The sequence below is a fragment of the Brienomyrus brachyistius genome, chromosome 18 (genome assembly GCF_023856365.1).
Source record: "Brienomyrus brachyistius isolate T26 chromosome 18, BBRACH_0.4, whole genome shotgun sequence".
Classification (NCBI taxonomy): domain Eukaryota; kingdom Metazoa; phylum Chordata; class Actinopteri; order Osteoglossiformes; family Mormyridae; genus Brienomyrus; species Brienomyrus brachyistius.
The window spans coordinates 16736538-16762083 of NC_064550.1; the positions used below are offsets into that span (position 1 = coordinate 16736538).

The 25546-nt window shown below is 43.5% G+C and overlaps 1 protein-coding gene across 3 annotated transcripts in view; it reads right to left on the reverse strand.

Annotated features, from left to right (window-relative positions):
- The window catches only part of dclk1a (doublecortin-like kinase 1a), a 64774-nt gene extending 40666 nt beyond the window's left edge, over window positions 1-24108 (reverse strand). Inside the window, exons 1-3 of one of the 3 annotated variants that reach the window (XM_048984428.1) lie at window positions 23806-24093; window positions 22795-23215; window positions 19784-20130 (exon numbers count right to left, since the gene is read on the reverse strand). In XM_048984428.1, coding sequence (XP_048840385.1) covers window positions 19784-20130; window positions 22795-23179 — 732 coding nt within the window. In that variant the 5' untranslated portion in view covers window positions 23180-23215; window positions 23806-24093. Of the gene's footprint in view, window positions 1-19783; window positions 20131-22794; window positions 23216-23805 lie in introns of all 3 variants that reach the window. The other 2 variants (XM_048984426.1, XM_048984431.1) reach the window with 2 other exon arrangements.
- Between the last annotated feature and the right edge of the window lie 1438 nt (window positions 24109-25546).

Genomic DNA, 25546 nt, shown 5'->3' on the forward strand with positions numbered 1-25546 from the left:
TATATATTTACTACTACTGCTTAATAGTAAAGCAGCTCTTGCATGGCACTGTACACTGGGGTAGGCATCTCACCCTACAACGTCTCTGCATGTATGAGTCACACCACGTCACATGGCTTGTCTGAGTGTGTGTGGAGGGGCACGGATCTCTGGCTGCTGCTCCCCTGAGAGACGAGCCTTTGGGTCAGGCTCGGGAAACTCGGCCATTGTTAATCATTTCTGGGTCAGGTTAGACTGTTTCAAGAGAACTCGGAGTCCTCTCTCCAGCCCTGCAATGATGTGCGCGCCTGCATGTGAGGTCAAGGCAGTCTCCCCCCCAATATCGGCTCTCCACTCCGCTTCCGCAGTGTGATTCATCCCCGACTGCACTCCCGTCAGACACGGCGATGGGAGATTACACTGCAGTCATCGCTCCGGCCCTGTTTCCCCGATTCAGCTGCTCTCGTAGATCATTTCTTACAGATACTCTCATCGGATGCCAAATAAGAAATATCTACTCTCAGCTTCATATCTGCATCTGCGCTCGCAGCCATGGTGGATAATAAATAATAAACCTGAAAGCAATTTACAAACAAAAGTAATAAGAAGAGGTTCATTTCCTGCTCCCCTATGTCATTAGGCATCAGCAGGAACAAGGTGCCGTTTCTATAATCTGCCTCAACACAATTTGGAACAACAACAAAATAGAAAAACATACCAAGGTGAAATAACTAGTTTTTGTATATCATATACTTCAAACATTAATGTAAATTACTTAATGTAATTCATACTTATATGACGTACCAGTGATCCGATATTATCGACTTTGGACATAGTCCTCCGGCACCTCCACTCAGAGGTCATCATGCCAGTTCACGCTAGAGTCACTGCTGCGTGAGTAAGTGCTGTGGTAATGTCGCAGGAAGAGTCACAGTCTGTGGCAGTCAGTGGATACTGTCACAGTTGGTGTCGGAGACCCCGCTGCAAGGAGCGGGCGGCGGGGGGGGGGGGGATAAGAGATTAAAGGAAGCTGACTCAGAGAAGCTGACTCATCGGCCAGCTCAGAGGCAGGTAGGTTCTTATTAGGAGCAGGAGGAATGGCACGGTCAGTCCATCATTTGTAAGACAGGAGTGACAGGTGTAAAGAAAGGAGGGAGGGAGAGAAGGGAGGAAGGGAGACAAGGAGGGAGAAATGAGAGAGAGAGACAGATAGAGGCACTAAACAGAGTCATTACGACCTTCCGGCACTTGCTCAACACACTAATCGCATTTCCAATTTGTTTCCGAAACCATGCGGTGATTAAGCCCCCCACCCTGAAATTCTCCCTCTCACGCATAAACACAAAGACTTGGCTAATGTAGTGAGGGACACTCATCACCACTTCTTGGAATAAACAACTTTCGCTGAGTGGGGTCTTATGATTTACCGCTTAACCGGCAGAGAGAACAGATGAGTAGAAGTTGCGGCGACGTCATGTTCAGGGCCTGTGAAATGGAGATGGCGGTGTCCGTATGCCATGCGATCTTGTGAGTACGTGGCTCCTGATCTCCAAGACTTTTTTTATTAGTTTTTATTCACAACCATCAAGGCGACTTGCCACAGTGGGCGTGGTGCTGGGCTAATTTAAAGGCTAGAGCTCAGAGTTCACACAGGCAGACCTGCAACTTTAAATGAGGAGCGAGACTCACAGAAAGACACCTTTAAACCAAGGAGGAGTGTCAGAAAGGATCTGATAAGGCAGACAGTAAATCACTGGCCTGGAAGACATTTCCTGCCTTGTATTGATTTATACTACATCCACAGCAGTCCCCCAGATCACCACTAGGGCGGTACAGGACCTCCAACGGCAGATACAGATAACAGACCGTCACCCAGACATAGCTGCCAGCAGTGCCAGGACATTTACTTCACAAGCTGCCTCAGAAAAGTCAAATGCATAATGACAGACCCCAGCTACGCCGCACAGCCACTTTTCTCTCTGATACTTTCCAAAATATGCTACAGGCCCATCAGAATCCATATTTCAAAACTCAGGAACAGTTTCTGCTCAACAGTAAACAGAATGTCCAATATATACTGATAACTCGCACTATAATCCCACATAACCATTCATGTTGACACTTCACCTCACCACCTTGTTGATATACTTGTGTTACTGTCTATTGCTTGTATATCATACATATACTGCATATATGTATGTATAATGCATGCATGTTGCATGTATGTTATTGCCCTAACGTTCTCCCCATGCCGTCATCTTCTCCAGATTCATTGGTTTTCCCCCACGAAGTAAAAATATGCTAAGGTGAACTGAGGCTGCCAAATCGTCTGTAGGTATGAATGTGTGATGAGTGGTGTGTGGTGTGGGTTGGCACCCCATCCTGGAATATTTCCTTCCTTGCACCTGTAGCTACTGGGACAGGCACTGGACCGCCGTGACCCTGAATAGGACGGTCTGGTACAGAAAATGGATGGATTGCTTACTGTTCTCACTATTCTGTTATTCGCTATTGTCCTTGAACGTTACATGTTTTTTTTTTTAAGTCTGCAGGAAGGCATGCAGACGACTTCTTCATTGTACTTATACTTGAACAAATAACAATAAAGCGTTTGAATCCTTGAATGCTTAGAATCGAAAATACGAGCCACTACTTAGGAACTGTAGCTGCTCCAGATTTCAGACTTCTCCAACAGGCTCTTGTTACAACTTGCTGTTTTCCAGCTTCAGACGTACGCTTAGGTGGAGATATTTCTGGCATGCTTTCCCACAATGCTCAGTGTCCCAGATAAGCTCGAAAAGCAACACTGACAAACAAACAAATTTGCAGACAAAAGCGTATAGACATGGGTGGGGTAGCATCTAGCTCTAAAGGCGACTGGCTGGCAGAAGAGGGGTTTTAGCCTAAGAGCCAGGCTCCATAGACTGGGAAAGCACATACTGTTACATCTGTCTACAGTTAATGAGTAAACTGAGGATACTGCTTCAAAGACGCCTGGGAGAAGCTTTGAACTGCCGACAATATGTGCGTGAATAGAATCAAATCCTTCTGTGGCTTAAAAGAAACACAGAGGTTTACAGCAGAATGCATCTTGAAAAACTGTTTTCCTGCAGTCAGACTAGCTACCCATAAAATCCACCTCACCCAATGAATGAGAGCTAGAGTCACATGTGACCTAGATGTGAGTGACATATAACCGTGGCATACAGACACACTGGTGAGGACAGACTTTCAAATAGCTGGGATTTTTTCTATAACTTGGAACCAGTGGAGGACAGATTTAAAGATGTCTCCATGTAAGCCTCCAGACGGCCTGCATCTTCTCTAGAACATCGAGGGCAAAATGGCACCCATATTTCACTGTGTGTCTGTCACAGCCTGCAGTCAGCTGCCCAGAAAACACAAGTGGCCAGAAAGACTAGGCATGAAAGATCAGAGTCTGGCAGGCATGAGTAGCTTGCTTTTTATGCTGTTTAGATAAATAATAGGCTCAGTTATGTAACCACGACCGTGATTTTCAAAAGACAGGGGGTGAAACAAACAAACTGAAACCAACAGTGCGATTTACAGATTTTAGGGACAGGGGTCATTTGAAGAGACAATGAGCAGAGAAGAGACAAAGCCATGTTCTTCTGGGCCTCTAAAAGTACCACAAGGGATTTGATAATTGCTAAAGTAATTATTCACCAGTTACATAATTGAAGCTAAAAAAAACAATGCTTTCAAAAAATGTGGACAGAGTGGAAAACGACAGAGCATTTTGAAATAATGGGATTTTCTTAAATCCGTCCAGCAGCACTTCCCAGTACAATACCGTGACTGGGATTATAAGAGACACTCTCTCTTCACCTCTCAGAAGATTAAGACCATCCATGTTTGAGTTTTAAGCAAGTTGACTGGCTTAAACCTTCACTAGCTTTCACTGTAATGAGGCACTTAAATCCGAGTGTCTCCTGATACTGATGTTGATTCATGTACACTCCATGGAATCTGAATATTATTATTAGTTACACAACTCGGTTGGCTTTTATCCTCTCTCATGTGGTGCTTGGTTCCCTTCACTTCAGGCTGCTTGCAGATTAAAGTGTTCCATCAACAAATATAAGGGCATAAAAGGTTGCATTGTATTATCAATTCCGGATTTGGGAATAGTGTTGTCATTCGCTGCTCAATAAAGAAACTATTTTAAAATCCAGCAGCTCATTTCAAATTTTTTATCTGTATCAAGTAAAGCGAATCTCTCATTCTCTGTGAACTGCCTCAAGAAGCCTGATAAATAGCATTTGAAAAATCCTTTCATGATATGTTGTGTAACCATTGCCCTTGGCTGTGTATGTTGGGTGAGAGCCACCTAGAGGAAATGAAGAGAGACAGCAATGTTCGGGTGCATGGTGCTCGATTCTCGCTGCAGTCATTCCCTACCTAACAGTCTGACCCAAAACTGGAATGACTGTCTGAGAAGTATTAGTCGGGCATTTTTACATTTCGAAATTCCAATTCCAGTTGTTCTTCTGATAAGCTAGATTTTCCTTCCATGTTCTATCCGACTGCAGTATACAGTGGTGTACAGTGAGTGTACAGGCTCTTCAAGGAGACACACTGCACAAGGCAGGACACACAAAATGAGAAATCTAGAGACACCAGCCCACCAAACTGTATGCTCATCTGTAATCAGCTTGTATTTCTATAACGTTAATAAGCTCTTCGCACCAGAATGACAGACCAGGACCAATAGTTCGGGTTACCTTGATCTTCACTTTTCTTAGGGGCAAAAATATTATTTCTGCAGGCCGTACTGTTCATCTATCCACTTATCCTAAGGATACCAGTAACTTCCTTCTTCCATCCTCACTTTCCCATGTCCCGTGGTTCTGTTTGCTGACCCGAAGATCAAGGCATTTCCCTTTGAGTAATAACACACTAGTAACCAGCATGCTACCCAGAAATGTTTTGTAAAGGAGATAAAATCAACATACTTCAAACAGTGAAATTACATTATTAAAAATTTCATTAAGAACAAATAATGAAAGTTCCACATCTGTGACATTTTAATTCATGGGTATAAATAAACCAAAATATTTATCATTTATTATTTGCACATTACATGCATGACAACTTCTTTCATAGACCTTCAGTCCTGAATAAATGGAGGTTTACTGTTAGTCACCTTGCTTATCCTGTAAGTTTCACAAGGTGGCGGCAGTGATGCAGCAGAACTGGATCGGACTAGAATACGCAGCGATGAATAAACATTTTGTCCATTTAACTGCCTGAGATGCTGGTTATCTCAGCACCCACACTCGGACACCACACAGGCACTCTTGCAGTTTCTGAATGACAACAAGAAATTGCTGTGGAAAAGAAACAGGCCACTCGCAAAACAGCACACTGACTGTGGGACCAAGTGTCCGGGTGAAAAACAAATGATCTCACGGGGGAGACTATTCATTTCCATAAATGCCTGGGACGGGAACAATCACAGTGTGCTAAGGTATACAGGCCTCCCACTCAGTGGATCCCATGATCTGTCATCGGCCAGCTACCTGCAGTCTTCACAGTCATGTGTTTTCACCTCTGTTTGCACTGGGTGTGACTGAGCCAGCAAGTCAAGCAGATCAAAGACATTACTGACTGCCAATGACCGATGTAACAACAAAACCTAATGCACCAGGAAAACAGTTCAAGCTCATCTCCCATGCTTCCTCAGGCCCATAAAGACATGCTTCATTTTTTTATTTAATAAAACTTAATGTCTTTTTCCAATCATGAAATGCCCTACTGCCGCACTGAATTAAGTTGGCCACTAGATGGCAGCAGAGATTGCAAAATCTAAAGGTCCATCAGGTCTATGATTTCCATCTGCCTCTAGTCAACTTGGCATACACCGCCATCCAGGGATGATCTACAGGGCATTAGAAAATGCCAACGCCACAGAAGACGCAAAGTGCAGATTTAAGAAAACAGTAACATAGTCACCCTTACAAACACACATCTAATTCCTGGGGAATTCTGATAAGACCATGGTCTGAGGCAGATTAAGGACAAGTGAGGGCCACTGTCATCCTGGCAGAAAAATCCAGGTGAGGTGCATGGCCACCTCCAGCACTTGTACTTAAGAGATACGACCTTCAAACTTTCAGCTGATGTGAGAGCATTTTATCCAAATTTCGAGGGAAGGGATTTGTTTTACTAGAGAGAGACTTAATTCACGTTTTTACTTTTAAATGCACCTGGCAACCTATTGAAGTAGAGACATTAAGGGACCAGAAGCAAGAGACCGCAGGGTAATTTACATGAAAATCAAAAGGACGAGCAAGGACACAAATTCTGTGGGTTTTTTTTTTTTTACAGGAGGTGGGGGCATTTGAAAAGCTGTCACACTCCCATACAATGGGAACCACCACCGCCCCGCATTTAAGGAATGACGTAGCCAGCATCAGAAGATGCCTCGTGGCCCAGGGGAGCCAGGCTGACAGCACAGACGAGCCAAGAACAAAGTGCTCTGCTCGGCCAACTTCGGCACCTTCTTCCCCCAGAGGGATAGGGCAGCGCAGGCAGCACGCTGCAGAGACAATACAGCACATCCCACTCTAAACGTAGCACAGCCTGGACCAGAATACTGAATCTTACGTAATTTGGAACTTAAAACTTTTAAAACTCATACTTTCTCTTGTACAGTCTGAAGCCATATTTGAAAGAATGAGCTCCTCCCCAAATGTTTACAGCTACAGGCAGACATGCTGATCTTCTCCCCAGTCCCATCGACTCCTTGACCTGTATGGCAGGTGCCATGAAAGCTTTAATAACTGTGTTACTCAACTGCCCTCATTATTATTATGCTTGACATTTATTTTTCCTTTATTAGGCTTCATCGAACCTGAAACTCAGTAATAATGAATTGTGTCAACATAATTAGAAGAGAGGTAGCAGTTCAGCAGGATCGGAGACTCATCACTTCTCAGCTTCTGCTAATTGCAGCTGAAGAGGGGTTTTGGATTAGCTTTTGCATTCGGCTTGGTGATGTTGTTAGGGGATTAGGAGTCCCTGTCCACTCCATGATCTGAAGTACATTCTTCTTCGATTCCTTGACTGCACGAACAATAGCCAATATTTTTTTGGTCTCTTTAATATCCAGGTCCATAGACTCTGACCCCCCACCCCCCCACCATGCAGCAGGTAATCCATTCACACCCTGCCATCACCTCCAACAATGTCAGTGCGCAGCAGTTGGGGAAACAGCTGGTTCAAACCTCTAGGCAGCCAACTCTGTCATTTCAGATTTAAAAGCATGGAGAGAGGGAAAAGACAGGGACTGGGTATCACGTATGGCTGTGAGTGTGGCCCATACTGGGACTGTTTATACAGAAAGAGCCAGACGGGGAGCTGTCGTCAAGGAAACCAGACGGACAACACATCAGCCATTTGAAACAGTAAGTGGAAGCTTCATTTTGCACTCACCTTCTTCACACATATTTCTCCCACAGAATATAGTTGTTTGGGTCTCTGGAAAGCTATTTTTTCATTATCTATTTTTCTCTCAGCCAAACATTCGGTTACTCACCCCACTCCTCAACAGCTATGAGGCTCAAAATTGAACCCCTGCTGTTGTGTTATGGCTGTAGCTGCCAGGCTGAAGAGGAAGCTGGCAGGGGTTTGAGTTGGGCTGCAGATAACAGCAAGTGGATTCGGTATCGGCAGCACAGCTGCCCATTAAATAACACTAATGTTTGGACAGAGTTCATCTGAACCGTCTACAGTTCCAGGCAAGTGTGTCCGGGGAAGATTTATAGGGCTGTAAGAAATATCAGCACCTTAACATTTCAAAGGGCAGGTGCAAAAAAAAAATCAAAACAGGAAAGCTGTAATAGCCTAATCCCCGCAGGGTAGGGAGAGGCCACAGTCTGAGGAATACTGGGTATCAAACTGGTAGACGGATGCTGGTACTTTCTTTGGGGGGGAATTAGAGGGATGTCTCTACTGGTCATACAGAGCGAATGTCTGCACCCTCTAAGGTTCTGATATCCATCCAAGTTATGGATAAATTCCCACAAATAATAAGGAAAGAAGGATCCCACATCAGGCACCGCCGACTGCGGAACTGAGCACACATTCTGTTCATCATGCACTGACCCAGACGGGGACAAAAGTGAGAGGAGTTACGCCCCGCAGGCAATCTCACACATAGGAAGGGAGAGAGAGAGAGCAAGTGAAGCACAGTCACAAGGTGGTGAGATGAGCTGTCCGTGGTGCTGAAATTCTGACTCACTGAAAAGATGGTGTCACGGACGCTGCTGAGATGATAATCAAGGGAGCAGTTGGTGGTGCTGAACAAACCCACACACACCCAGACATACATTAGGTATCTACATTTTTGGTTGTACTTTCCATTCATTTCTATGGACATATGCTTAATTTTAACTACAGTATGACAACCTTAACCCCTATCCAGTCCTAACCTTAACCATAAGTTTAGTCTGTTGGCATTTTTAGTTATTTGTAAAGCATTCAGATTTTTATAAAATGAATTTTTAAGAATGCTCCCACATTGTGGGTACATTTGGTCCCCCCCAATATAATATATACATGCAACCCCCACCCACCCACACACACACACACACACACACACACACACACACACACACACACATACACACACAGTTGAGGAAGAAATACCAATCCACATTAATATATAATGATATATGTACCACATAATTTGTCTGTCTAGTTACATATTATGAGCAGCCCAGCAGGTATTAATATCTTATTGTATCGAATCATTATTTTTGTGCTTGTTTCAGTCTTCTACTCAGCAGGACTCCATACTGACTGTGAGTGTTGAACTAGCATCACAAAGCTAGTAAACTAACAGAGCTTCTGGCTGTAGACAGTAACTGATTTAGTTGTACAACAGCAGTTTCCCTCCTTGGATCTCATATATAATGCTTTTGTTTCAGCTCTTTTAATGTTACATCATCTGCTGCCTGGTTGAAAGCTGTCTGATCCATACTGACACATTGCATCAAATCAGGGTGACATTCTTTCTTGGTGAAGCAGTAGTGGGTAATTTTTTATAAGAATATCTGTTTGCCAGCTCCATGGATAATCATTTCAGGGCCTGAACTGCACACTGTCTGGAAGGCAAACCCATAATCCTATTATGTAATTAGCTTGCATAGATAAGGCTAAATCCAAGGTGCACACAGGCTGTCCACGAATGTGGTTTTGTGTAATGGCAATTGCTACAGTAATGTGTCTGTGCGTGTTCCTACATCTATGTAAAGCAATGTGCGTGTACGCATGTATAAACGTATTGGCAGATTAATGCAGACTGTACCAACTCTAGTTCACTCAGTATTTCTGCTGGGACACGGAGTAGAATCATGGGAAAGTCCATAAGTTTAGAGCACAGATATATGGATAACATGCTACCTAGAAGACACAAAACCGTGGACTGAATGTGTGCCCCTCCCTCTCCTGCTTTAGTCCCTCACAGATAAAAGCACTGTCCTGGAAATACCTCAGTGGCATTTTGATCCAATTAGAGGCAAGCAAATCCCAGCCATTCACATGGTCATCTCTAAATAAAATGGTTGCAGTGACCCATCTCATGTGACAAAGAGCCATGTTGGGTGGGAGGGGAATGTATTTGGTGGAGATAAGAATTTGACCAGCCTGAACCCAACTTGTTCTATGCAGGTTCAATACAACTGATGAATGATGACTGTATCACTTGGCCTAATAGTAGCTATTAAGTATTTTATACATAGGTAGATATGGTCTTTTGCACAGCATAGTGACTCTATGGGAACCTTGTGACTATCAGCATAATTGCTTGGAAGACAGATTGATCTTGTCTTGGTCTTTATATAAGATAAGGTTATTTGGGAAGTGCAATTTAACAACACGAAATGTCATAGTTACAGAAGGTCACGCGGTTGCTTCACACCCACAGGATTGTGGGTGTAAGGCTGCCAGCTCTAACAGGAACATAACCCTGGATGTCACTGGGCCAAGGCTTTCGTCAGATTTCGTATCGCCTTGCATGCTTGGTATAGTTATTTGGCTAAGCAGCCACTTTAGCTGTCGGAGCTTGGCTTTGAATTATAATTGACATGTGACACTTCTGCCGAGCAAGTAAACTGTTTCAAATAATTCTCATTTTCCTGAAATGAACATCTAGTAGATTGCTAAGAAATGCTGAAACCCCAGTTCTCAGCCAGGATTACTACATACTGGCACACACGAGAACATTAGCATTAGATAATGGGGCATTACGATCTAATGACTCAAGCTTTCTGACTAATCACCTGGGTCAGTTAAACTGGACGTGAGCGGCTACATAACATAGATGCCTTGGAGCCTCTGAGTTGAGTCACTCAGACACTGAGTGGGTGTCGCTGAGCAGTACTGACCAGTCTGTAGCTGCCCTGAAATCTCTAAACTGCGATTAAACTAGTTTCACTTTGCACCCAAGAATACTGCCTAATTGGATATAAGAGAATTCAGTGCAGCATCAAAGTCCAGAATGGTCATGATTTGTTAAAATTAAAATCATTCAGGGTCAGATTTATTGGTTTATGCTTTAAGATTGAAAGTACCCTTTTTCAGAAGCAGAAAGACAGACATGTCCAACTGTGAATGAAGAGCTAGCATACTGCTGCATGCATGTGCAGGTTACCTCCAGGGAATCTGGTTTCCTCCCCCATTGCAAAAACATGTATCCAGGTAAACTAGTGATGGACATCAAGGTCATTTAACAGGAGAATAACACTCATGACCCAACATTCACAGCCTGGACGTCACTGCAATAAGGATGGAAATGCCTGGAAGCTGCTTCTGGGCAGTCTAACAAAAATGTTTACACTGCAAAGGCCAGTAAAGCTGCATTGTGCTCAGCTGGCTAGTTGCAACATCACCTGCTGCAGTCTTAGCACCATACCACAATGTGGAGGCCACCTGCTTCTCCTCCTTCGGACAGAATCCCAGGCGTAAGTGAGCGGCATAAGACCACGGCTTGATCAGAGTATGACACACTGGTTTATAAGTCTAACAGGCTTGCCAGGTTGTAACAGTTTGCAGAGTCAATTCAAAGAAGCAAGAATTTTGGTGTAGTCTTTCTTCTTTCTTTAGTCGACATTAAAACATTCAACTGGGTATCAGTGCAAGACGTATAATAATAATAATAGACACTTTATTGATCCCCGTAGGGAAATTGTCTTTACGCCTCCCACAACTTGCTCTTTTTTCATAGAGGAAGTTGTCTGTGAAGGGCTGCTACCTACAGCAGCGCCCAGGGAGCTGGGGGTTAAGGGCCTTGCTCAAGGACCCACAGGCTGAGGCTGGGTTTGAACCTGCGACTTTCTGATTACAGGCACACAGGCTTAGCCCACTGAGCCACACGCTTCCCCCTTAATGATTATGTTAGACATTTTAAACTTACAAACTCAGGCTGCAGAGCTAAAGAAATCGAATGCCTCAGCTAATCTAGCCTCTAGCCTCAAGTGGCGTAAGGCTGACTTGCATAACAGCTGAACCAACAAAGCTTTTGCAGAGAATGAAAACCAACATCCCTCAAGGCTGGGCTCATGAAACTACCCTTCACAGGAGCATAAGAAGGTGTTGAATTGTTCCTCAGTGAAAAGAGGATTGGAAGATCTGGGCAGGAAGCCTATTGGAGTTGGAAGGGCCTTGAGTGACAAAATGCGCTATAGGGTAAAAGTCAGGGGATGAAAGACTTCACCTTTCAGTCTCATGTGAGGAGCCACAAGATACTTACTGCCAATCTTTATCTGTTAAACCTGGCAAGAACCCACACAGAGTCAGGAATGTTACACAACACTTTCATTGTGAAATAATTATTTTCAATACAATGTTTAAAATTATTTTCTTGTCAGGTTCATAAAGAAATGTGATGTCAGACCTCACATTCTTTATGAACAGTTTGTTTCAGATAGTTCTGTTAGTCTACATTTAGTGAAACCTTGCTTCTCCCTTGATTCCTGTCACTCTTCAAGTGTCAGACCTTTGCCTTGTGGAACACAGTGAAGGGGCGGGGGAGGGGGCGGGCAGATTCAGAAAATGAGATAAACGGTAATTAGGAGAGGTGCTGCACTATGGATGCCAGAACGACTGTTACAGGACGGTCATTTTGTTTTCTGTGAGGAAGGAGAAATATCAGCAGACTAAGGTGAAAGAACACCCATAATTACACAGCAACGATTATTCAAGCTCGTGTGGGAAACAGATGCTGCACACCCAATCAGTGACTGAGACAGCTGATGCCACCCAACCGTCGGAAACAAAAGTGGCTCTTGCCAGCAGAACAGCATACTGTCACTCTAATCAATGCAGTCTATACATACACTCACATCTGTCAATACCCAGTCTATTTAGACACTCACACTGTTCAATAACCTTGCAATCTTTCTGCCTTTGCTTCCCATTTGTTGTCTTATTTAAGAAAACAAAACTTTTGCAGAGCAAGCAGGATTACACTGGACAGTGGACCAAAATACTTCAACAGTATGCAAAAATGAAGACGGAGCTCGGGTGAGGTTTGAGGTCAGTTCCATTAGGCCTACCACTTGGTCCTGTGAAAGGCTCCCAACTGTGATGGAAATGTGACCAATATTCACCATCAATGACAAAGAAATGAGACCCCCACAGACCACATTTTAGTATTTATATGCAAGTGCAGCCATTCATCCTGTTTTCTGCATGAAACATTACATTTCGATGCAAGTTCTTACCGAAGGGAACTGAACTAGATAAAAGCATATGGCAAGATTATTGCCGCTGGGGCAGGTATTATGCACATGGGTCAAAGTGCCCCGTTTATGTGTTAATGAAACTGGCAGTGAAAACTGTGAAAACGATGAGAAGAGGCATGGCGGCCGACTGCACTTAAAACTGCAGAGCAGCTTCTGGCAGACCAATCACATTCTTCTCCTTTCAGGAGAGCTTACAGAATAACACACATAGAGCAGCGAACCATCACTGACCATGAAAGCGAATCACTGCAATAGATGGAGGGTATAAACCGTTGGAAGAACTATGAAACAATGGTTTTTCTACAATATATATCTCAGCCACTGCATTTCGTTCTCAGAAGCTGCAATTTTAGATTTCTTGGTAAACAGCCCCCTAATGCCCAGCAGATAAGAACAGCAAAGCCATTGTGCTGGTGGTATAAGCCACTTTTCTGCCATCCATCCCAGCATTAAAACCCAAAGAGCCCTGGCAACACAGCAGCCCATAAGCTGCCCTCTCCACATCAACGGCCCACTGTGACGTCACTGCGGTGCAAATCTTCTGTGCTGCAGGAGTGGTTCCTAGGCAACCAGCTACAGCAAGCACATCACTATAGAAACCACCCAAGGGAAAAGAAGCAAAAGAAAAGACTGTAACACTGCCAGGTGGACAGGAACGGGGTGTCTGCTATAAATAGCTCATATGCGCATAAAGTACATCTTACAGAGACGTGTCATTTTTAGCGTCAGATGCCATTTGTCGTGACTTAATTTTCTGCAATGAATCCTGCTGTCACACTGAAATAGTGTGAAACACCACTTCTAATTTACTCTTCCCTACATATTACTTTTTTTCTTGCTGGGTTATGTTTACCCAGAGCAACTAAAAAGCTAACCCATTTAAACCAAGTACTACAGAAGATCCATTTCCAGTACTTGAACCAAGAACCTTCAGAATTACAGTTCTATGCCACTATAAATCATAGCACCTCCTCTGCATGTGCAAATACATAAATATATATAACAATAAAAATACAAATTCTTTAACTGCTATTTATATTCACTTGCTTGGTAAAGCAGGACATTTTCATTTATTTTACGCCAGGTGGCTAAAAGTTCTTGTACAATGCTGAAACAGCACAGCCCCACCAAATACTTCCATCACAATGTCACCTGCTGCTGGGCTATTATAACAGTACAGGAACAGAAACATTAGCCAAAGGGTGCTACAAGATTCTCGCTGGTTCCTATTCCCACCTGGTTCTATGCTGGCTATTCCTGAACGTAGACAGGATTCCCACTTGAACAGTGATACTGACCATCATGAAGGAATCTGGACTGAACTGTGATCCACTGGCTCCTCCCCACGTGTGGCAATACCACGGAGGTTTACACAAAAGGCCCAGAAACCTACTTTTATTTCTCAAAGTCCCATATCTTGATCTAGAGTTAATGAGTTTAACCATTTCCTCATTGTGCATTTCTCAGACGGAGCGAAAATGATGCATTGAGACATAAGAAATGGAAGTCTGGGCTTTGCTGTTTTCTTTCCCCATTGTGTCAGTGTAGGATTGACTGTCTGCTCTATACCTGACAGTCTCTTCTCTTCACACCTGATCCATTTGAATGATGGCTCTCATACCAAGACTCTGCCTGCCACTTTCTCCATTTATGTCTCTATATTTCTTGCTCCCTCTCCAATATTTACTTTCACTCTTACTTCCACTCATTCATAAAACCTTAAACAATTCTTTACCTTATGTTTTTAATCATACCATATTTTTCCTCTCTTTAAAACTCTGCATTTCCTAGACTTGTGCTCTTCTATTTCTCTGCTTCTGCAACCAGAAATCTGTCTCCCTCTGAGACTGTCAAGATGTCCTCTAATTATCAGTTCCCTTCCACCTGTTCATTTTTTTCTATGCTCTGAAGACGTACCTTACTGGTACCTCAGAACTGTTACATCTGGGCTAGTGGTTGGAACCACCAAGCAAAGAAGTGACAGTTGTAACTCCTAAGACTACTTTCAGCTGCTTTATCCACAGTCAATGAGCAGATGTTATGCACAGCAGTAACATTTGTACCATTCCATATGCCTTGTTCCTTGTTTTTGGAGTTGGGATGTCTGTGGTCAAGTCAAGTCAGACTTTAACAGGCACCATTGTAGAAATCAAGGTCTAACCCAAAAACAAGACTTTCTCGTGTATTTCAGTTCCTAAATCGGTGAAACATGAAAAATGTTTATTGTAGAAACATGAAAAAAATGCTGACTAAATCGTAATCTGTCTTCTTTTCAAAACGTCCATTGTTGGAAGTATTAATTTTTTTTTAATTAGGTTAAATAGGCCAAAAGTAAACCATGTCACCTTACTTTGTTTTACCTGCATCGGGGCCGTGTAGTGCCGCCCTCACCTGAAGTCGCTATTCGCATTATAAATAGCCGCATTTCCGCGTGTTCAAACTGCAATCGCATGGTAATTTGATGAACAGCGTAACGGTGAAACGCGATTCAGATACATCCCCATCAGCACCATAAAAGGGGGGGGGGGATGTGGCCAGGTGTGAATGGCTCATTCATGCACATGAGAGCTCCTACATATTCAATGGAAGGAGCCAGAAATAGTGACATGAGTTAGATTTTTCTTTATTTATCCAACTGAATGTTGCAACTACACCATTTAGTCATCTTCATGTAGCCAAGACTTTGGTGATCAGATATCTGGGATCAAAACAAACTGCCACCATTGCTTACTATGTACTTTTATGCTTCTGCAAATGTTCCAAACTGCAATTTGCAATGTCTATACTTTGATGTCAAATTACAAACTTAACATAAATCTGACATATTTACAAAATACATAAAAAATAAAGATGAGTGTAATGCCAAAACAAATATATAAGAAATAATTTATTTGCCATGAATTAAGTTTATACTGAATGAAGTGTGTGACCATGCCCCAGTCACTGAAAGTGTGACCCCTACCCCTAGACTCCAGAGGCTTAAACAATGTAACATTTTACTAAAGTCTTCATCAGATGTTCAGTACCTTGGTAAGAACCTCCATATGCTGTACAATAGTGTTTGAAAACACTAACATCAACAACTACATATTGCATTGAGAAACTTTAGTTAGCAATGCCTTCATGCCACTGACCTGGATGAACAACCGGATGATGAACGGATAAATGGATGGAATAAGCAATGCGTTATGCCTATGTAATACAGACGTAATACAGACGCTCACCGGGTTATGATGATCTGTGTTACGATATTTCGACTTTTACGATTTGCAAATGTTTTTCACTTTCATGCATTATTCAATAAATTATGAGATATTCAACTTTTTCTATAAATTATGCTTTGTGTTAATGGTTTTGCCCAACTGTTGGCGGATGTAAGTGTTTTAAGCATGTTTAAGGTAAGCTAGGCTAGGCTATATGATGTTTGCTAGGTTATGTGTACTGTAATAAAATGCATTTTCGCATTATGATAGGTTTATTGCAACATCACCCCATCCTAACATGGGGAGAGGCTGTACTTACGCTATGGAAATACTATTAAATCTTATGCAGGCCCCCTTCTTTAATGCTTTATTTCAGTAGCTGACCGAGGTGCAGGTTCTTACGGTGAAGGGCCCTAGTGGAAGAAGAAGGCGTCCATCAGGCATCAAATCAGTGCCTTCGGCCTTTTCTGGAAGCAGCTGGTTTTCCATTACACTCTTTGTTAATTTGAGCAGGAGCCAGGGAAGCGGCCAATGGATGAGGGTGCTGAAGTCAGCGGTGGGAAGAAGGCCGAGGCTCAGGCGTCACGGCTGCACTGGCTGGCAGCTAGAACACCCTGACCTGCTTTTTAGGGGGGTGAAGGGGAACTGGCCTTCACGACTGCAGTCATGCTGCGACGAGGATGACATCTGCGCAGCGCATCTCCTCTGCTTTTCGCCCCTCCCCCAAGAAACAACGTGCACCGAATCAAATGCGCATCTTTGTGGTGAGTCACAGGTAATTGGCAGGTTCCACATAAAGCGAGCAGCCCCTGTGACAGCAGACTGGGTGCAGGTGTATGTGCGTGAGTGTGCAGAGACATCAGTGCAGGATAAGAGTGTCAGAGAGCGTCAGAGAGATGAGAATATGTGGGTGGAGGAAACAGCAAAGAAAAAAAAATACTTGCAGCTATTCCTGTCTTTTCTTTGTAGGATCGGCAGATATAGAAACTGTGTAGGCAAGTCTTGGCTTCTCATTCATATCTCTCTTTTGCTTTCGTCTTTCTCTCTCTCTTGGGCTTACTGAATAACTCACACTGAATGAATATATATATATATATATATATGCAACTGTAAAAGCTAGTATTTGGTTGCTAAACTGGTGTGTTTGTCGCGTGCAGATTAGCATTTTAACACAGCCGGATACCTTACCAAACAAACAATCTCCACGTTAAGCAAACAGAACGGCTGCAGGGGCAAATCGAACTAGCAGCCTTGAGGCTGTGGGCCCAGATTCTTAACCGCTATGTGACCTGCTGTGAAGGAACATTATGCGACTGCTCTGGAGTGAAATGTTTCACACTCTCTTGCTGCGGCTGAAGCTGCTAATAATAGATCAGACAGCACCGCAAAAAGATGGAATTTCGGAATATATCATATTTAAGTGTTGATATTTAACATCAGTCACTGTGCAAGTATCATAGCAATCGATGTGGGTGATCCAGCAATTTTGGCGCCAGAGCTGAGAAATACTGGGTGAAATTTCATGTAGAATGTCTCCTGACAATTCCCTAAAATTGCTGCAGATCTTACTAAGATGCACACACAACTGAAAAAATCCCAGTCTTTGAGTATTCAGACTTCATTAGCCCCCAATTAGTGCTGGGTTTTTACGAAGCATGCATAACTATGCTGTATATCTTGTTAAATTATCAATTTAACAACCCAGCACAACCCTGCCTGCTTGGGGTGCCGTGCTGTCCATGTGTCTGCCATAGAGCAGGACAGAGCTTGTTCTCTGCATCACAGACAGTAAGAGTCAGTTAACAACCTTCACAACTTGAAGGCCTGCCCAGGGAATGATCCGGACAAGTGATATTTTGGGAGTAGGCGTAAAGGATGTATTCAGGAGTATGGCGTAAAGGATCTGTTCCTGTGGGCCATCATGTCCCTGTATAAACGGGGCAAGAGTTTGGTTCACATTGCCAGCAGTAAGACAGACTCATTCCCCATGGGTGCTGGTCACTGCCAGGACTGCCCTATGGACAGAATTTCTGCATGTAGCCAAGGAACGGAAGAAATTGCATCTTTGCTTTTCGCACATGATGTGTATTGTCATGCTGTGACCTAAAGCAAGCACTGGGGCGGTTTGCAGAGTGTGAGTAGGCCAGGATGAGGTTCAACACCACCAAGTCTGAAGCCATGGTTCTGGACAGGAAAAGGTGGACTGCCCTCTCCTGGTGGGGGATGAGTTGCTGCCTGTCACTATTTCTGGCTCCTTCCACGGGGTCTTGTTCCCGAGTGAGGGAAGACGAGAGAGGGAAATCAACAGACGGATCGGTGCAGCGTCAGCAGTAATGAGAGAAATGAGCCGCAAGGCAAGGCTTTTGATTTACCAGTCGATCTACTTTTCTACGCTCACCAACGGGTCGTGAGACTTGGATAGTGACCAAAAGAATGAGACTGCAGATTCAAGCGCCAGAAAAGAGTTTCCTCCACAGGGTGTCGGGGCTCAGCCTTAGAGATAGGCTGAGGAGTTCAGACATTCGGGAGGAGCTCAAAGTAGAGCGGCAGCTCCGCCGCATCAAAAGGAGCCAGTTAATGCGTTTCAGGCATCTATCAAGGATGCCTCCTAGACAGCCCTCTGGGGAGATGTTTCGGGTATGTCCAACCAGGAGAGGGCCCCAGAGCAGACCCAGATTATACCTCTCAGCTGGCCTAGGAATGTCTTGGTATTCCCCTGGTTGAGCTGAAGGAGGTGGCTGATGAAAGGGAGGTCTTGGTATCTCTTGGATTTTGTGTGGCAGGGCATATCCATTTTCCATCTCGCCCGCTTGCTCATATTCACACCCAAGGCCACACATACATCTGCGTACACATAAATATTAACATACAGAAAAATGGTGTGTCCAATTTTCTTTCCACACTAGGCTTGTGCAATATGATGATAAAGTTGGTAATTAATGATATTAGAGAAATAACCCGCTGATAAATGCCTTTGTCAGGGTAGTAGGTTTAGGCTACACACTAAGCAAGACAACAAAAGTTTCTCATGTGCCATTCAGTTCAGCCTAGTTGCATAAGTTTCCACCTTAATTTTTAAAAAAGACACGATGAAAACCTTTGGCACTTATATGCATAGAGCATAATACATTCGGAGGTGGCAGACGGTGTAAAAAGTTTGAGAACCACCAGACGACCAGTGACATGTTTCTAAAATCATCATTAAATTGGCCCCACCAATCAATCGTTTTCCAAAGAAACTAAATAACAATGTCATGTCTCTCTGTTAATCAACTCCCCTGCCCCCCCCAATCAGCAAGACTTAATGCCAGCTATGTAGAGGATTATCTGTATACCGTTTTTTCATGCAGTCACGTTTTTCTTTCAGTCCTGTATCGTTCCATGTGTGTTTCTGTTGGGGAGGGGAAGTGTTGCTTGACTCAATATTACAGACTCATATTACAATTCATCGCAATATTTTTTTATATAAATATCACATATTTTTTTAGACACTGCGCAATTCTATTACCTATGCAATCTATGTAACTTAATTTTCTAAAATGTTATTCTTAGTCACATATTTCATACCCAGTGGTGCAGTAGTTAGCACTGTTGCCTCACATCTCTGGGCCCAGGGTTTGAGTCTCTGCCTCTGTGCATGTTCTCTCTGTTTTGTCATAGGGTTTCCTCCAAATTCCCTGGTTTACCTCCACAATCCAAAAACATGCTAAGATTTATGAATGTGTGAGACCTGTGATGGGCCGGCACCTGGATAGGACAGGCTCCAGACCCCTGTGACCTTGAAAAGGACAAGCGGGGATGGGTGGGTGCAGAAGCGTCTTATACTCTCACCTGCTTCCCATCAACAGTGTAGAGCTTCTTAACGACCCCAGAGTCGAGCTTGATGGCATCGGTGATGTCACTCAGCACCTGCTCGAAAGAATGTGCCGTCTTCTTATTGAGCAGGATGCGCACAGCCTTGCGTGGCTTGACCCCACTGCGGACGACGGTCACCAGCTTGGGCCTGATGAAGTCCTTGCTTTCCCGGGCCTCCTGGGAGTTGGGCTTGGAGCAGGCCAAGGAAGGTGGAGCTCGGGTGGATACGGCAGTCTTCACATTCACTGACCAGTTTGGGTTGACATTCTTGGTGTAGTCCAGCTTCTTGAACGGCTCTACGGAGCCACACACATAGCTCTCACCTGCAGTCCAAAAAAAATTTTTTAAGTGAATCCACAGGACAAAAAGCCCACAATGAGCACATGTGAGGGAGCATTTCAAACATAATAATTCACCTGCTTAATCCACGTGAGATTTCCACTTAACAAATATATGAAGAGCACTTTACCACATACACATTAAATACCTAAGGAGTAAAACGATGTCCCTGGGATTGAACACTGACCATCATTTTATGGCTCCATTTCTGTATCCAGCACAACACCAGCTGGACCAAAAACATAAGTTGCTACTGGAAAAATATCTATCCCATCAAACTAGTAAATTTATTTAACAGGCAAGGATCATAGAGCATCAGATGGCATTTCTGGAACAACAGAGGTTAAGGGTCCAACAGCCGTATGACTCTGTCAGTCATGAGATTTGAACAGCCGACCTTCCCATCAGATCCTAACCCACAGAGCCATATACTGCTCCATCTGTACTTTTGTGGTTACCTTAACGCAAAACAGATTGTAAGTGTGTAATCTCTTTGTTGAGATTTAGACCCTGCACATGTTTAATTACTGTATACAGCAGTTACATAAATCTTATCCCTTTAAGCCTAATCTTCACTATAAACCTAGCCCAAGCCTTTACAACGATTATGAAATAATAACGCAATTAGAGACATACATTACTGGCTTGATACTGTATTGCAGAGAAGACCTTCCAAAGTCATAGTATTAATAAAAAACAAACATGTTCCTCCTACAATGGAAAATCCCTGATCAGAAACAGACCCCACATTTTCACACGACAGATCAATGATAATTATCCAGCATCGCTGATATTCACTGACGAGTTTAAGCAAAAGCCGATTAGCAAGACCGGACAAGATGGAAAAATGCACCCAGACAGTGATTACACAAATGACAGCTCTGCAAAGGTTAATTGTTGTGACTTTGCCAAGAAAATGCCCCATTTCCTGCCATCTTTCACCAAGCCTGAAATGTTTTCCCCTTTTACATGCTGTTTAGCCCATGTTTCTCAAGGTCAGGAAATACATGATGTGAATCTTCTCCATCTACCAGTTGGGTTTACATACCATAACAACGTGTTGAACCTGCTGGAACCTGTTGAACCTGAATTAATTTATTCAAGCAAATGGTTTCATCTGTGTCATTACAGCTGTTATCCAAAACTACTTATTTAGCATGTCATATTTATATTTAATTTCAACAGGTACCACAACATAGGCCCCGGAGAAAGCTCAGCTTAAGAGTTCTTCATTACAGCTTCTTAAAACCTTCTTAAAATGTCACCACCTGCTCCTCTCTGACTGTACGAATATTTGGTGTAACACTTTACATTAAGTGCACCTTCATAATGCATTAATTATGCATTCATAGAACATTCACAAGCAGCATGCAAATACACCTTAACATCCTAACATCCCTTAACAGTTTTAATATACATTAATAACTAACATTACATGATTATACAATTATAATGTTTGTTATTATTATATAATGTTTGTTATTAATGTATAATACAGTTATTAAGGGATGTTAGGATGTAAAGGTATACATGCATGATGTTTATGAATGATTTCTGAATACTTAATGGATACATTATGAAGGTGTACTGAACGTTTTATGAATGCGATATATATAAAGCATTATGAAGACGCAGTTACTGTAAAGCGTTACCGAATATTTTGAGTGTAAAGTGCACATTGTTGTCGTCCAGTCACTGTGACAGGCAGCAAGTGATGGTCAGCCAAGTTGATGACAATGAGGCTTTACAACACACTCTTATCCCAACATCCGCCATCCAACAGAGCTGTGAATTATTACACACAAAAGGTGTGATGTCCGCAGTTATTGGCTGTCTTGCCCATAATGCCCACATAAACCACCCCCACCATAACATGCACCTGCTTGCTTATTTTTTCATTATGCATATTACACATACGTCAGCAAGACGCACTGCCGCCCCTCCGCCCCCCCCAACCCAAACCCCTTGAAAGAAAATTACTTGGGCATATATCTCAACATCCAAAGGCTATGTGGAGAGCCAGTGACTGGGACTGAAAAAGACTTATTGGAGAAGCTATAATAAAACATGGAAAAGAGGGGAGAGCAGAATTTGGGGGTATGGTTGGTGATTTTGGGTGTCTGGCAACCTCAGCTGACATTCGCATCGGCAGAAATCAATCCAGTGGATTGCACTGTCTGTTATTCACAGCTCGATAACAGGAAAGCCAGTGGCCTACTCAAATTACATCCACATGACAGCCAGCTCCCATACATTATTTTTAGTAAAAAAGCAAAATATATAGACTTGATTTGATTCCATCTGGGGTGAAATGGCATAATCGGCTATTCACAGGGAAAAGAACAAAAAACTCCATGTGGGTTCATCTGAGAACTTACATCAATCTCTAAAGTTGTACTATTTTGATGGCAACAGGCAAACAGAAACATCTAAAGACCAGAGCTACAATACCACACGTATGTCTTAGTTTCGGTATTATTGGGTCAGACGTGGAGAAAGATGCTCTAAAACGAACTAAAACCGGTTTGGAGGAGTAAAGAAAACAATGTGACTGTAAGAGAAAATAACGTGCAGCCGCAGTTTTAAAAGTTTGTTTCTTAGAATGACAACTTATTTTATACGGAACCCCTTAAGTGGCGAAGCCGTACCTTCCACCATCTGGTCAACGTCCGTTATCTTTTTACTGCCGTCGATTGTGTAAATGGTCCGTACTCCCTGCGGCAGGTGAACATTGTCGCACAGGGAGCGGGTGAGGTTCTCCAGCAGGGTGTCGAAGGCGCGGAAGCGGTCCCGGGAGACGGCGTACACGGCGCCGTTGAAGTGGCGGTCGCCGTTGCGGTAGAAGCGCACCTTCTTGGCGCGCTTCTCGGAGCTGAGCGCCCGCAGCGTGCGCGCGCGGTACAGGCTGCAGTGCGCGCTGTGGGAGGGGCTCGGCAGCCCGTTAGCTCGCGCTTCCCCGCGCCCGTGCCGCTGCGCCTTGTCCCGCTCATCGAAATGCTCCAGCTCCATGCCTCCGGCCCGGGTCGAACTCATATGGCAGCGAAGCGAAGATCACCCAAGGAATGACACCTGTTTAGGACCAGTGGAGACGCAAATGATGCAATTATAAGTAAGTGACAGGTGAATGCTTAAGTTGGTTTAAAAAAAAGAATCAAAAATTGCATATGTTACTTCACGCTCCGATTTGTGTCTGCGAATAACTTTGTACCGAGAAATTGTGAGGTTCTTTCTTTGTAAGCTCCAGGTCGTGACGAGCTTCAAACATCTCCTGTCACGACCCGCACAGAGCTTCTGAATACGAAACACCTTACACGTTACTAGCTGCGTGATTTCTAGGTGACATTTACTTTGTGCGATTGCAGGAGAATAATGAGAACGCTTATTGCAAATAATAAACAAGACGAATTTTAACCAGCTGCAAATAAATATAAATGCCAAAACTTTCGGAGTTCTAGGTTATCATAAAACGAAGGCCAAACAAACTGTAAAAACTGTTAAGATTAACTCTGTTAAAGGGGAGTAGAGCAACACATGCTTGATATATAATTTCACGCCAATATATCAGTATGTTATTCCTATATCCTCCAAATTGCTGTCAGAAACAGGTGCGGTTTTATGTTCATTCTGAGTAAATTAGAAAAGACTGATGATCCGCTTACCGTTTGGTTGATTCTTGATCCAACCAGCACGTTTTAAGGGGGGACTTCCCAATTCAGGACAAATAACTTAAAACGGTCTCGCAGTTTATCAGCCCCGACCGGCACGTCTCTGTCGTCCCGCGGATCTCCGAAGGAAGCTGGAGTGCGGCTGCTTTCATCCGTCCGTCTAGCGATTGCTGTAATTTGCATTAGCCAATCCCTCTTTGAAACACAGCCCATCAGTCGGAGTCAGAGCCCCCCTCCCTCCCGTTTGCACGGTGTCCCCCGAGGTGTTCGCCGTCCGCCTGGACGGACGTGCTCACACAGTCTCTCATCACATCTGCGCTCAGCATATCGTGGACATCGCATGTGTTTAATATGTAACATGTTTGCAAAACGTGCATATAAGTTAATCGCAGAATGGCCTTAGGGGTTCATGTAACTGACGATGTTTTTCAATATTAGTTTTTCATGTGTATAAAAAAAACGTAACAATTGAGGTTATTGCGCGTATAATTAATACGTGAGATGTGGCTAATACGTATGCAGAGGATTGACGCCGCAGGCTGTAGCGGGCTGCGGATTCTTCACGCCGCCTCAGCACCCAGCGATGCCTTAAGGTCGTCAGAAAGAAACAGCTGGGCTATCTGCAGCCAGGGTGTCTGTGTATATGTTTGTGCGGGGTAATGATAATGTATCGTAAAGAACGGAATTTGTTTTCTATGGCAGTTCACCAGCGTTACAATCTGTGTGTTTTGTATTGTCAATCTGTGATACAGCATTATATTCCACTCCAAAGACCAGGGAATTATGGTTTCGTAAATTGTGCAAAGCAATAAAGAACGAGTTAAACGTGGTACATGTGCCACCTCTTCTGAAAAATATAAGCTCGGGTCGCCTCCTCATATCTAGTCGATGTCTGCAGCGCTGGCGATTAGCAGGTAGTACTTTTCCAACCGGACCGGCTCCCGCTGCCCAGTCCTCTTCAGGCAAACCCTTTGGGACCTAAGAGACTGCAGTTTCTGCCTCCAGCCTGCTGTCTGGGAGAACACACTTTCCTTCCAGCTCATTAAAATATCCAGCAAGGTCACTGGAATCTCTTTCGCAGTCAGATAATGAGATGCTAAGTCTGAGACAACCCAAGCACTAGAAGAGGCAGGATGAGAGTCATTTCAGTTCATTCGCAGAGCGTGAATAGTATTTGCAATGTTTTCGGTCTCTGTTACCACATTTGTAATGGGTAACATTAGCATCAGCTCAACTGACAAGTCATGGAGCCTTTGTATGTGACATTATCCCAGTGTGTGGTTTACCAGTCCATTTTACTGGTTTTGAATGAAAAACTGCAGTGTGTGTGTGTGTGTGTGTGTGTGTTCTACCATAAATCGCTGAGAGTTTGGGCAACATAACCAAGTGAAGATTCTCGTGGACTAAAATCAATGTCCCTGACAATCAGAATACAAAACATTTTATTTATGTTTATAAAGCATTTGATTTTCTGTAATGAAACCGTAAGTAAGGGCACAGAGCAGACATGGGCAGAGCATGATGACAGTTGGCTGCATGGGTAGTTTCCGGTAACTAGGCCACACATACATGAGCAAGGCGACCTGCAGCATTAGTGGGTCAGTGGAGAAAATAACGTGGTTAAAATGTAATACTGTAGTAATTTGTACTGCTGTGAATACAAGTGATGTCCTGAGAATGTCATTTACTGCCCGAGACTGTGTCTCACTCAAAAACATTGAGCATGTCTGGATGT